The 12,492-nt window shown below is 39.4% G+C and overlaps 1 protein-coding gene across 1 annotated transcript in view; it reads right to left on the bottom strand.

Annotated features, from left to right (window-relative positions):
• The window catches only part of ctnna1 (catenin (cadherin-associated protein), alpha 1), a 79,573-nt gene extending 67,421 nt beyond the window's left edge, over positions 1 to 12,152 (bottom strand). Inside the window, exons 1-3 of the mRNA XM_028458808.1 lie at positions 11,893 to 12,152; positions 8,721 to 8,838; positions 8,154 to 8,349 (exon numbers count right to left, since the gene is read on the bottom strand). Of these exons, the coding sequence (XP_028314609.1) occupies positions 8,154 to 8,349; positions 8,721 to 8,825 (301 nt within the window). The 5' untranslated portion in view covers positions 8,826 to 8,838; positions 11,893 to 12,152. The remainder of the gene's footprint in view (positions 1 to 8,153; positions 8,350 to 8,720; positions 8,839 to 11,892) is intronic.
• Between the last annotated feature and the right edge of the window lie 340 nt (positions 12,153 to 12,492).

Below are 12,492 nucleotides of genomic sequence, written 5' to 3'. Positions count from 1 at the left end.
GTGAGGTACCCAGAGATTCCCACCACTAGTAAAGAATAACATGTAATAGAGCTGGGTATCGCCAGGTACCTCGCGATACGAAATAGATGTCAGATTGATTTTTCCCATTTCAGAATGTAAAATCTATTTTTTATGTCCGTTTTCTACTGCCTGTTGTGGCATGTTTGACCATCTATTGTTGTTCAGTCCTTTAAACGATATAGATGCCATTCATTCCATAGCTTACTGGTTTCTTTTCAGTGTGATTAGCTTTCGTTGATTCATTACTAAGGAGAAACCTTGATGTGTTCAAATGGACACAGTATGCACGTCTTAGTGATACTAACTTATAACTTGGTGCAGAGGATGTTTTCAGATGGTTGCTAAATGACAATATTTTCAAAGATAATGTTTTGACCTTGTAGATTATTTCATGCTTAAATTGAAACATTTTCATGTGTAATAGACTAGTCGACAAGAAAATATCAGTGGATTTGACAAGGAAAATAGTCAGTTAGGATTCCTGAGACTTTTAGATGTGTCCCTGCTCCAACACACCTGAATCAAATGAATGGCTCGTTATCATGCTTCAGCAGAGCTTGATGACAACACATTGGTTTCAACCAATGCTTGCCTGATGCATATTGATCAGTGTATTTTAGTGATTCCATATTAATAGTGTTTAGAAAACTAGGCTTCAAGCAGTGAGGTCAGCACGTGCCATTCACAGCATTTTACCGGTACACAGACAAGCGCATGCAGCGCTCACAAAAGAAAGAGGTCAAAGCTGTGACAAAAGGCTCACTCTCTTATTTGTCTGGCACCAGGCTTTGTCCAGTCCTGGATGGGGCTGCACAGTTGACTGGGCACACAAATAGACTTTGTAGTCTCGCAACATGAACAAGACAGTAAATTTGTGGTTGACTGCAGTAAAGGCAGAGCCAAACTCCAAGTCTAAAAAGGGCTTTCGACTTGCTATGTCTACTTTAAAAAGCCCAAGCCAACAAAAAGACAGATATTTATCTTGTCTACTTTCCTCTGATGCAGTGCAGCTCGACAGAGATTGAAACTAAAACAAGCAAGATAACAGAAGGGCAAAATGATTGTCCTCCAAAAATGTCACACTGTAGAAATCAAATTGTTTCCTTGTCTTTCCACAATATTTTAAAACACCACTGCAAGATTAAGGGGAAGTATTATGAAAAAAACACTTTATAATAGTTTTGCTATCTCTTCAGCCTCATTCAGAGGGCCTAAGTTGAAAAAGTTCTGTTTCCTCCCTCGCATGTTATTTCACATTTTGTAAAAAGTCAGCTCCAAACAGGCGAGTTGGATTTACCCCGTCCCGTGACGTCACTCACCGGGAACACGATGGTTGAACAAAACAGTGGACTATCACCTTGAATGGACTATTCCTGTAATCACTAGAAAAGATGATGACAAGAAAGTGACTTAGGAGCTTTGTTAATTGTTTGAAGTGTTTGAACTTCTCTGCTGCTGCTCTGGCTCTGCAGACATACTTCTGACAACTCAGTCCGTTTTTAGAATTGCTCAGAAAGTGATTTTCAGAGTGCTAAAACTCCAGAAAACAAGCAAGTTTGGGAAAATAACCTCAAATACTATCTTAGAACAAATGGAGATGTGTGAAAAATAGGATAATACTGCAACTTTAAAAAATAAACCAAATTAAAAGAAAAGGGCTGTGTACAGAGTGTCAGAAAACAAATTACTACCACAAAGATTAAGAAGAATGAGAGGCACCATCTTGACTTCAATCCACGATTGCTGGATAGAAAACACTTGTTTTTTACACTTGTTGCACGAATGTTGCAACTGACTGATATGGATCATCAAGTGTCTACAAACTAATTCAGATTTAGACCTCGGCCTGAAGTAGCAAAAGTTAGTCACAATAATACCACAACAAATACAGTGGTTGGCCAACAAGAGGGTCGCCATTTGGATCCAACTAAACAAACAGGCAAGAGCCATGTTCGGATAATTACTGCATGGGTGATTGTCTTTCAGCTGGCTACGAGCTATTAAACTCTAATCAGGGGTGTCTAAACACAGTCCTCGAGGGACGCCAATTTACCAGGTTTTAGAGGTGTCCTGCTCCAACATAGCGCGGTGCTTCGTTAGCAGACTTTCTGCAGAGATGCTTGATGCCACTTCAACAGATTCAGATTGCAAGTATAGTGAAAAACATCTTCAAGGAAGGATTTTGGCCAGAAAAGAATCTTGAAAGATTGTGATTGGAGATCCCAATAGTTAACTGTAGAACTTTGGGCTTTTTTTCTCATAGTCATGGTTTACCACCACAGCCTCCAAAATATTCAGAAAGTGCTGGAGAAGACACTGCACTGTGCTTTGCTTTTTATATATTCACGACAAGATCTTGGCGAAAAATGACTGCAACTGCACAGAAATAAATGTTGAAAAAAGGCAGAAGCTTGTGGAAATGATGCCATAGTAAATGTGTCCAGTAATCAAAGCTAAAAGCACTTCAACAAAATAGTATGATCCCAACAGTGGGGATTTCATTAGTCTAAATAAGAAATTAACTAATAAAATCTACCGCAACATGCTGTTTAAAATTCAAGAAAAACACTGATACCAGTTTTTTCAGCAATGGATTATGAGCAAGGTATATTCCTTTACAAAGCGCTTGCCTTTCACACATAAGATAAAACAAAATCTGGCTTTGACAAAAAATATTTTTCAGCCACCAGAAGTGAAAACATTTTGCAACTTTGAGTACAAGAGAGGACAGAATCACAAAGTGAGCCTGTATCCTAAACTATTGCATCTTACTTTTTTCACGCCCTCAAACTTCCACACAAAGTCTACATCATGCTCCTACCAGCCACCTGAAAATTCATCCACAATATTTATAGGCAGCCTGTTACACAGTAGCTTGTTGGTGACATCAAACTACACAGGCTAGCCTATGCCTGTGATGTTTGTTAGTCACCTTTGGCAGCGCTCGACTCTGTTAGCGTTTAACAATTTTAGATGGATATTAACCACTACATTGCTGGAAACGTCCCTTCAAATTTTTGAGATACTCTGAACCAGTCAACCCTGCCTTCACAAGCTCCCTTTCTATCTTTCTTTTAAATTCAAGTGTTTTAGTAAACTCAGTATTTTTCAGTCAGAGGGAACAAGCATGTAAGCAGCCTCTCGCATCCATTTATGTGCAGGCTAATTTCGAGAAGCCATAGTGCTGATACTTCCATTACTCACAGTAGGTATGGGCAACTGCGCTTAGTAAATGAAACATCAATAACAAGGCATCAATAGACTCCTTCCTGTGGGTAAGTACACTGACAACCTGTGAGAAACAAATGTTGATTGCTGTGGGGTGGACACAGTCCCCACAAACAGTGCTAATGCAGGCATCCTACAGCCTAGAAAGTAATTGTGGTTTGAAATCTGTGCACTTTCCATGATTACTAGCCCACACCACGTGGTCACTAAATTAAAAAAGGGGTACAACATGTGAAACATCACTTCTCATACATTTTGAAAGCTGATAAAACCCACTGCATACATCAGAGTAACCAAGGATATTTTACTTTTCTACTCAATGATATTACATTAGAATAATGTCAATTACAATGTAAATGGACTATACATATGGAGCCTCTAATACTACAGTAGCTCAAAGCGCATTACACCGTTGGTGACTGATCAGCCCGCCAATCGGAGGCAACTTGGGGTTCAGGGTCTTGCTCAAGGCACAGTGACAAACTGTCATGGAGTGAACTGCTGACCTGCCAATGCACTGACCACCTGAGCTTCTAATATATAAAACATTGTAAAATGTCACTTTGATGCAGGTCACACGTTGACACAATTCTGCAGAACAGTAAATATATCCTTAAATGCAGCGACACATTTTTTTTTTTTTTCATTTTCTTGATCTGTAGATGTTATAATTGCCATTCAGGTTAATTCTCCTTGTGTTTGTCTTTCTCATTGTAAATGTTAATCGACCACCTACGGTTCACTTAAAGGGGACAATAAGTGACAAAATGTGAAATACATCCATCCAGTCCTTTGTTTGCAGTCTGTGTAACACAGAAAAGTGCTCCGTTTCAAATTTTCTACATTTGGCACTTGGCAGTGGGACCAAGATTAAAAGGCCCAATTCTTTTTTCTAATTCATTGACATTTTAGTGGTTCAAGCAACTCAGATGAATATTGCAAAGCTAAACCTTCCCCACATCATTAGCAAGTGATTAAAATTCATTTTCTATATAGACTCACACAATGATTTGAGCAACAATCATAATCCTACACATACCACAATGCAGAAATCGCAACTCTTTAACCACAAAAAAGTGGAATGAACAAAGAAACCATGACCCTTAATCAACAAGTCATCCTTCAATCCTTGTTCAAGTCTAGGGGCAGTTTTTCAAAACGCACTTTCAGGGAACTTTTGTTTCCTTGACGCATTGTTTGATATAAGTTTAAAGCAGACAATTGCTGCTTTTCAGAGAACTTACCCATTTACCTTTGAAGAAGCACTAAGGCACTTTGTGCAAATGATCGACAACACAAATCTCAAACACAATCCGCAGTCTCGGACTGTTCTCTCTTCCATGTGAGCAAAATCAATAAGACCATTTTCAGAGGGCAGATAGCAATCAGCGCTCCTTTAATAAACTATCTATCCAGTATGTACCTGTGGCCCGCCAAATGCTAGATTAAACTATTAAAATGTATATGCTACATAAAGGTGCTTAAAAAGCAGGACAGCACAAACAAAGGTAAAGAGGCTTCAGTGTGATTCGAGGTCTCTAAACAATACATGACAAAGTAATAACATTTTCTATGAGCTTCTCCAACACAATCAACCTTTACTGTGGTGTTGTACAGTAATTGTCCTCCATCCTTGACAGAAGGTAAGTCACAGCCAGCTTAAAAATGCTTTTGAACTCCAGGGTGGTGGGGGTTGTAACCACACTCAATGGTCATATTATCAGTCGATGCACGCTCCACTGAGCAGCGTGGCATAGCTGACAGCCAGGACTAGGCACCAGTTAACAACACAGTCACACGATCGCAGCACAGTGACAGCCCAGTACAACTACAGTAACATTCCTGGACACTAAGCAGTGCACGGGCTATCAAGTAGCATGTCGTTTGGCTCCTCACCACCCTGAGCACAGCTCGGGCAGAGGACATCTAACTTGGTAGGCATCTGGGGAGAAACGACACTGCGACACAGATGTCACATTGGACAGTGATAAAAGCCACCCTCGAGTTGTAACTCCGAAGCCCCTGTGGTCTACTAGTGTGTCAAAAGAGATATTCAGCGCAGAAAGGAGCAGATGAGACCCGCTCACGTTTTTTTTTTTTTTTGTGAATGTGAAACCTGCCGTTGCAAGACTAATTGTAATCTCATTGGCTGGTGCTGCAATGGTTGATTCCTTTTGCAAGCTTGAGGAAGTCATGAAATTGAAGTGTACTTAGGTGGACAGCCCCCGTTTAGAAGGATAGTATTGTAAAGACACCCGACAAGGTCAGTTTCAACTGAGAACTTACTTCCTCATTACTCCTCTTGCTTGAGTTTTTTGTTTTAGTTTGACCTTGCAAAAACAGTACCGGACTTAAATGTTACTTCTGCTGTGAAAAAAATCAAAACAAACAAATGAGAAATTATCTTTAACAAGAGAAAGGAGAGAGTGTGTGGATTCATGCATGTTTAGTCCTCAAAACTGAGACGACAAACCTCTTACGTCTGATGAGAGCTTAGCCATTGATAGTTCTGGAGTTAACTACCTTGAAGTACTGCAGTCACTTGAAAAATGTAGCAGTCATTTGCCAATCCTGAAGCCAAGGACTGAACATGATGGCTCTCTTGCCAATCATGTCATCCTGCCCTCACGAACCTTCCTTTTGTTCTCTTCAGCGCCACAGCTTTACCGGCCCACCTCAACACCGGTTAAGCAAACGTGCACAGCCAAACTAACGACAAGTTGGCTCTTAGTGCCCACTCGTTGGCCAAAATTTAGCACGTGTTACCACTTCTCAGTCAACCAATACACTGGAATTGACGCAACAAAAAACGCCAACACAAAATGCAATGACTCACCAATGACAGCTTGCAATGAAACTTTCGGACAAAAAACTGAAAGGAAATAGAGAGAGTAGGAATGCTCATGGTGAACTGATAGCAAAAACTTAAACCAATTAATTTTTTTTAATTGGGTTATCGTGTCAATCAACTCATTGGGACGTTTCAGCACATGAACCTGGCAGAACTCGTCTGGTTTCGTTCAGCTTGTTTCAGTTACACTATCCACCCTATGTGAAAGAGTCTCAGAGGAAAAGCAAGGAGAAGGGGTGAAAGATAAACCAATATTGGGATGATAGAACCCTGTTTTGTTTCTACATTCATCCCAGCTGACAGCAGATGCAACAGAAAGGCAGGTTTTATGGTTAACAGACCAGGCTGACCCCAGAACATGTCAACATGTTGCTTTTCTTAATAAAAACCAGTAAAAAAAGAGAGATTAAGAAAAATCCTATACTTATGCTGCTCATACCCAAGCAAATGATAAAAATAATTGACTAAATAACTTTTTTAGCCTTGATATATCGCCATGTGTGTGTTTGTTTTCCTTGTCTCCCACCTCCAAACAGGTTGAATGACATCACTCCCAGAATCTGTGCACGCTCGTTTCATATCAGAGTAAACTCTCTTCTCTCTTGTTAGTCACCTAGTCTCTTTGTCTTTGGTTACTAGCTGTTAAAGGCGCTAACAGTCAGAGCAGTCTGATACAGGGACTTTGTAGAAGTTAAAGGACAATCATTAACTCACTCAGTGCCATTGACGAGATATCTCGTCAATTCAAATTCAAACGCTCAGCACCATTGACGAGAAACTCGTCATTTGCGTTTTTTCACGGGGATTACTAGAAAACACTCTGGCGGAGGTCCCTCATCAATATCTAAGCTGTGGGGTGTTGTAGTGACCAATTGTGTCCTGAAGATGGCAGCAGTGCACCTTTAGATGAGAGATTAGCCACTGATGCTACCCAGCAAAGGAGGAAGAAGCAGGAAAAGAAGTGGGATAATGGCGCTAAGAAGTGATATTGTGACGTATCCAGCAGCTCACAACACCACATACTAACACAGAACATGTGTGGACCTGAGTGGATTATTGATAACGTTGTGATCGTGAGATAAAACCATGAACTAACCGGGCCAAACGGGTCATCTCTGCGTGTTGGGGGGAGGGGGGTACAAAATACCCCCAGCCTGTGAGCCATATAGCAAAATAATAGGTGACATGTAGGAGGTAGCAGCGCACCTTTGGATGTGAGATCATCCATGCTCATCGGAGCTCAGAGGGAGAGGAGAAAAGGAGTTTACGAGATAGAAAATGGCGCTACGTGCAGAGCTGACGTTCCCAGCAGCGCACACTCCGATCAGAGCAAGTGTGGAACTCATGGATAGTGTGGCGATTGTGAGATAAAACCATTAAAAAACGGGGTAAGCAGTGACCCTCTGCATGTCCGGGAGGAAGAGGAAGTTATGTGTGCAGACTGATGGGAGAAAGTTGGAGGAACACCAAAATACAGTAAGAAATCCATTCAACTCTGACCCAAATAGATAAATAATAATTTTGCCATCAAAAGCCCGGTCTGTGTTTTTTTTTTTTGTTTTATATAAGGAAACGATGTTCAGATGTTAGAGTTGTCACTAAAGCAAAAAAAAAAAAAGCTTTAAAGTCACTGACAGGGTTTTTTTTTTTTACAAAAAGGCTTTTTTTCTCAGCTTTTTGTACAAAATTTGTTGTAGACCCAGGCCTAAAAACTGCATTCATAGATGTCACACAAGCTTGAGAGTGCATGCTCTGAGTCACTTATGACTTATGGGAGGACAAATGATTAGGCTGGGATGTGGTTGAGGTAAAGCAATAGCAGTGTCTACCTGAAATGAATGTGAGCTGAGTGAAAGCACAAAAGAAAAGTCTATTAATGTGCTCCCTGAAAACCACAGCGCAAAACGAAATCCATATTCTTATTTCAAGGTCTTCAACCTGGGCAGATGATCTGTATAGCTTATAATTTATTTATTATCCATCATATCAAGCATGAACTTTAAAAAAAAGAAAGAAAGAAATCACAATGTTGTAATATGTATTTTCAATATACCTTGCTTGCGGACATCTTCCACGGCAGCAGTCAGCTCATCCTTAAGGAACTGACTTTCCTTTGCAATTTTCTCTCCTTTTTCGAGGAAGTTCTCGGTGGCAGTTTCTACTGACGCAGCCAAAACATGGGCCTTTTTGGAGCGTCCCTTCCTCTTGTTAGATGGACCTTTGTTGCTGGAGTTAACCAAAGTGGTGACCTGTGAGAGAAGGACAAAAACATACTGTAACGTTAGACAAAGCTGTTTGTGTGTGAGAAACTAAGGTGAAGCCTGCAATGTAATAAATATTAAGTAAATTCAATCATGTTAGTGATTTCTCTACCTTTAATATGTATTTTTTTGGCATAATAAATACACCTTCTGGATTACTGTCATGCTGGAGAAGCCAGGTATCGTTTATATAAACCTAGCCCCTTCTTACACAATTAAATATACAATAAATACACATTAAATAACCATCAAATGAAAGCTAGAATTTGCTATAGCATTGATGCCAAAAAGGTGCCACAGCAACTGAACCAATACAAATATTATTTCTAATTCTGTCAAGTATATTCATCTGATATTACCTGTGTGACCAGGGGCTCCAGGAGCCTCTCCACTGCTAGTGTACGGATCTCCAGACTCTTAGGGTCCCATTTAAAATTGATGTTGGCTGTATTGATAGTCGTCATGGTAGCAGAATTTCTGAAAGCAAATAACAACTTAAGTAAATAAGACAGTAGAGAGGTGGCCTTTATAAAGTCTTGAGTATCCTCAACAAGGCTGGACAGTAACAGTGAAGAGGAGGAGTTAGACGTTGAGGAAATAAAGGGTTCTGAACGGGACTTTTTTTGAAGCGGTTGTATCATTTTATTTAATTTTCAAATACAGGAAAGAGAAGATTAAATAATTGATTGTTCAAATATAATAATTTAGTTTAAAACAAAGAGTGTTTGAAAAGCTGTTATTGGCATCAATGCAGCTGTTTTTTCTATTGACATATTTAATTACGAATACAAATGGCGTTGTGTTGAAATCACATTTTTGATGTTTAAGATCAATTACTTTCTGCAAGATGTAAAAAACAAGATGCTAACAAAACTTGAATAATTGTAAAGTTCACCTTGCAAATACATTTGTTGAAATATAATGTTTTTTAATTGTATTATAGTTGCATGGATGCTAGGGTGTTGAAAAAAAATCCATTCAGCGATATATCGCGATATTACGTTGCATGATTCTCGGATGGATTCTAAATGCATCCATATTGATTTTTTTTTTTTTTTTAACCTTTATTTAACCAGGAAAATCTTTTCTACAGCAGGAGACATTATAACTGCACAAAAAAGTGTGCTGAAACCTGGCTATGTTACCAGCTTGTGTGTTTTCAATAAAATCTAAAAAGAAAGAACTTTCTGCATTTATTTGTTGTTCTAGGCATATAACTCAGTTAAGTTGCACTAAAGTCAAAGTTGGTTTAAAAGCCACAGGCAGATTTTATGTTTTTTTTTTTTTTTATTTGAAGTTGTTGGCACATGGCATGTTAAAGTTAATGTTTTGAGTGTAAAATATATTTCATACATGATGTTATCAAGGTGTTCAAATTCACAGATTAGTTGTTTTTGAAGTCATTTAAAAAAAAAATCACAATAATCGCCGTGTACTTTAATATCGGGATATATCGTATCGTGACCTATGTATCGGGATATGAATCGTATCGTGACCTATGTATCGGGAAATGAATCGTATCGCCACATGCCAGGCAATACAAACCCCTAATGGATGCTAATATTTATGTTTAAATACTTATTCATAATTTACAGTTAATTCTAATAAAATTCCCATGAAAAGTTTCTATGTTTGAGTTTCAGTTCCTATGGAAATGTTCCACCCATTTGCAACCCTACAAGTACAAGCAATAGAAATTTGTAGTTTATAAAATAGCCAGGAGCCTCATTAGAGTCTGCATTGCCTGGACAGACACTAAAATCCAGTAACCAGTTTTAAATTAATCTTTTTTTAAGTGTCAGAAATGTATTTGATTAGCAATCCAAAAAAAAAAAAAAAATTCAGACTGAGAACAATCAGAAAGGCCTCAGGGCTGAGGGGCTTTGGCTGAAAAATTGATCAGCTGTATGATGAGAAGTCACAGCTTACCATTACCCTACATTGTTACCAAAGAAGACAAACTTGTTATAACTCAGGAATTAAATGACATGCAAAAAACAGCATGTGTTAGCATAGCAGGGGTGAGCATTAGACCAATAAATAGGTGCTAAGGCCAGGACACAAAAAAAAGCCAAAACAATGATGGCGGCGCTGGAGAATAACTAACGCGAGCGGCTCCTCCAAGTTTAAAAAGTGCAAGGGAGTGAAGGCACGCACTCGCTCGTTGTAGGTAGCAATTTCCCCGAGTGGAAAAATTAATCGCTAAATTAATCGGTTAAAAAAAAAATTGTTTATCCCAGCCCTAATAGGTGCCGTCGATTAATTGGGCCATTTTTGACTATCACCGATTTATCAACATCTGCCAATAGCCCAATGGACAAACAGATTTCTATTTATTTTTTGCTGTGTGGAATCGGCAGTAATGATTACAAAATCACAACACTATGAGAAGTATTAGTTACATTATGCCTTTTTGAATTTATCCATGATTGCAAATATATATATATATTTTTTTTTGTTTACATTATTTTCAAAAATAGTTTGCCTTTTCTTACATATCAGTGGCTTTGCAGTCTTTATGTTAGCAGATTTATGAATTAAAGTTCCTTATTTTAAATTTGAAGTGCTTAGTTTCCTCGTATTTAACCATATTTTGGGTATATTAAAAGTTTGTGTTTGGGTACAATATTACGGAGCCCTGGAGGTGACATGTATGAGATTAAAAAAGGAGATAATTATGTCGGCATCCAGGCTTACTAAATTGTGGGCCCGAGACATTAACTTGGGGCCCAAGATAGTTAAGCCAGGGGGTGCATAAGGTAGTAACTCAGGGTCAGATCAGCAACTAAATTAAGGGAATGTAAAAATGTGTTTCGGGATAAGTGTGGAAAAGTGTGCTTGGTTGAATAATTTCCAAACACAAACAGGGCGGACAGATCCAACAAAGCTCACTAGTCAGTATTTAACTCATTATAAACTAATCTGTATCCTCTGAATGAAACGCCTACGCATGTTTACACACTGTTGTGACTACTTCTGCAATGTGTGCCAACAAAACGCTACATTTAACACAGAAAACCCGGTGTGATTGAGAAAAACAACATGGTAATTAGGTCGAAACCCCGCAGCGGTGGGGTGGAACAACACACCTGGTGAGGTAATGTCAGAAGCTAATACGAAGCTAGGATACCTGCTGTTAATGTAACTACAAAGTTTCAAATCAATGTCAGCTCGACGTGTAAACTTTAAATGACAAACACATTACATAACTAACAAGTTCTGTCATCAATATACGTTTCAAAAGTAAGAGTGTGGCTTTTCGGGAATAGACGAGCTAACTTGGTTGTTAACTAGCTATTAGCTAACGCTAGCACGCAAATATCTAACAGAGGTTAGCACTGTTGACACGCGTTGGAACTTTTCTAGAGTTAAAAAGGTCTACAAATCCCGATATGTGGTATTATCGGTTAAAGGGAGCAAAGTTGGAAAGTAAAGTCTGATTTCCGGCTCGCCTACAACACCCAAAGGACGAATGTCGAGTTAAAAAGTTCAAAATGGAGGAATTGTAAAGTTTTCCTGCCCTGGGCTCACCTCACTCACTCACACGGGACAGCTGCGCTCTTCACTGCCCAGCTTGAGACAGTCTTAGCCACTCTTGGTTCGAAAAATATCCAGGAATAAACAGAGAAGCAGCTTTAGTGAAATCCTCAGCGGTTGATTACACGGAGGGTTTCGTGTGAGGCTGGTTCAGTGTGGAGCAGCAACAATGGGTGAGACCGAGGAGGGGGGCCGGGGCGGTGACCGAGTTCCTGAACTTCCTGGCACAAGGGCTGGGGCTGGGCGACCACAGGACTGTGCATGCCCGGGAACCAGGCGGAGATTTGGGCGTGACGCCACCTCAACGCAGCCTTATATGGAGTAATTACTGCTTACACAATGCTCGGACAAGAATCATGACGGTCAGAGACTAGCAGCCAATGTGTGTATTAAGCAGTGGTTTAGCTTTCAGGACTAGCAGGGCTTATCTGCTGGGTAAACACTTCCACATGCACTCACTTATATAAGTAATACATGTTTATATAAACATGTAACATTCAATAATTAACACATTTCAATCTTATAGCCCTTGGGCCATATTCCTGTCCCATCTGGACCCAAAACAAACCCAAATGGAAATTATAGTTGCTGCGC

This window comes from Gouania willdenowi, chromosome 10 (genome assembly GCF_900634775.1).
Source record: "Gouania willdenowi chromosome 10, fGouWil2.1, whole genome shotgun sequence".
Taxonomy (NCBI): Eukaryota; Metazoa; Chordata; class Actinopteri; order Blenniiformes; family Gobiesocidae; genus Gouania; species Gouania willdenowi.
Note: the sequence above shows the minus strand (reverse complement) of the source record. Positions and strands in the feature narration are given on the sequence as shown.